Source organism: Lactuca serriola, chromosome 4, assembly GCF_051521515.1.
Source record: "Lactuca serriola cultivar US96UC23 chromosome 4, Lser_US96UC23_V15, whole genome shotgun sequence".
Classification (NCBI taxonomy): domain Eukaryota; kingdom Viridiplantae; phylum Streptophyta; class Magnoliopsida; order Asterales; family Asteraceae; genus Lactuca; species Lactuca serriola.
Window position 1 is genome coordinate 369,910,544 of NC_136411.1, and position 1,765 is coordinate 369,912,308.

General features: G+C 41.0%; 1 protein-coding gene across 1 annotated transcript; it reads left to right on the forward strand.

The window, feature by feature from the left end:
* On the forward strand, positions 1 to 1,071 carry LOC145099765 (uncharacterized). The gene has a single exon (XM_079037274.1). The coding sequence runs from the start codon at positions 1 to 3 to the stop codon at positions 1,069 to 1,071; it is 1,071 nt and encodes a 356-aa protein (XP_078893400.1).
* The last annotated feature ends 694 nt before the right edge of the window (positions 1,072 to 1,765 follow it).

Genomic DNA, 1,765 nt, shown 5'->3' on the forward strand with positions numbered 1-1,765 from the left:
ATGGAGGCGGTTTCACAAATGCCTAAATATGCCAAATTCCTTAAGGAGCTTCTAACTAATAGAAAGAAGATGGAAGAGGTGAAGAAAGTGGTCCTAAACGAGAACTGTTCAGCTGCCATGTTAAACAGACTACCTAAGAAAAAGGGTGATCCGGGAAGCTTAACATTGCCTTTTCAATTCGGAAACTTAGCTACCATTTATGCATTGGCTGATTCGGGGGCAAGTGTAAATCTCATGCCATACTCATTCTTCAAGAAACTAGATCTTTCGGAGCCAAGGCCAATCCGAATGTCAATTCACCTAGCAAATAAAACGGTCACATTCCCAAGGGGAATATGCGAAGATCTATTGGTGAAGGTCGATAAGTTCGTGTTTCCCGTGGACTTCATAGTTTTAGACATGGAAGGGGATCCTCAAGTCCCGATCATACTTGGAAGACCTTTCTTAAACACCGCGAGTGCGATAGTTGACATGCAAGATTCTAAAATTACTCTTCGGGTGGGAGACGAATCAATTACTTTTGGGGTTGATCAAGCCATGAAGCATCCAAGGAATAGTGATGATACGACATTTTCGGTTGATATGTTGGAAGAATTAATGGAGGAATGGAATGAAGATGAGCCAAACAAGTCCACCGTCCCCCTTGAAGAAGAATTTGATGCTGAAAGAGACCTGCTGGAAATAGAGAGACTGCTCGAGGAAGCTGAATATAATGATCTGATCAGAAGTGCAGAATACCTGACTCGCCGAGTAGCCACGATCGACTCGACGAGTCCATTCAAAGAAACCCAATCAGTCATGAATTTTACCCAGGACTCGATGAGTCCCTTCACTGGACTCGACGTGTGCAGTATTCAGAACACAAAAACTGAACTTAAAGCACTACCAGATCACTTGGAGCATGCATATCTTGAAGATGGCCAACAAAAACCAGTAATTATAGCTGCTGATTTGGCTAAACATGAAAAAGAAAGTCTTGTGGGTGTACTACGGAAAAGGCAAGGTGCTATAGCATGGAAGATGACCGATATCAAGGGAATTAGTTCGGCTTATTGTTCTTTTCAAGATTAACTTAGAAGAGGGTGCTAAACCTGTAGTTCAATGTCAAAGAAGACTTAACCCAAACATGCAAGAAGTTGTGAAAAAGGAGGTGGTTAAACTATTAGAGGATGGAATCATTTATTCAATCTCCGATAGCCCATGGGTAAGTCCGGTGTAAGTGGTACCGAAAAAAGGTGGAATGACGATGGTGATCAATGAAAATAACAAGTTAATTCCAACAAGAATAGTAACCGGGTGGCGCGTTTGCATCGACTACAGAAAACTAAATGATGCCACATGCAAGGATCACTTTCCATTACCGTTTGTCGATCAAATGCTCGAAAGACTCTTCGGTCATCTATATTATTGTTTTCTTGATGGTTTTTTGGGGTATTTTTAAATTCCAATCGACCCACAAGACCAAGAGAAGACCACTTTTACATGCCCAAGTGGGTTATGCAATGCACCAACTACTTTCCAAAGGTGCATGATGACCATTTTTCATGATATGATCGAGAAATTTATGGAGGTCTTTATGGATGATTTCTCGATATTCGGGTCATCTTTTGAAGATTGTTTATCTAATTTGGACTTGATGCTAGCTAGATGTGAAAAGACAAACCTTGTCCTTAACTGGGAAAAGTGTCACTTCATGGTAAAAGAAGGAATTGTGTTGGGACATAAAGTTTCAAGGAAGGGGATAGAAGTGGATCGAGAAAAAGTG

What these genes read in the sequence shown, in the direction of transcription:
- LOC145099765 (XM_079037274.1), top strand. Translation starts at nt 1, where the DNA reads ATGGAGGCGGTTTCACAAATGCCTAAATATGCCAAATTCCTTAAGGAG.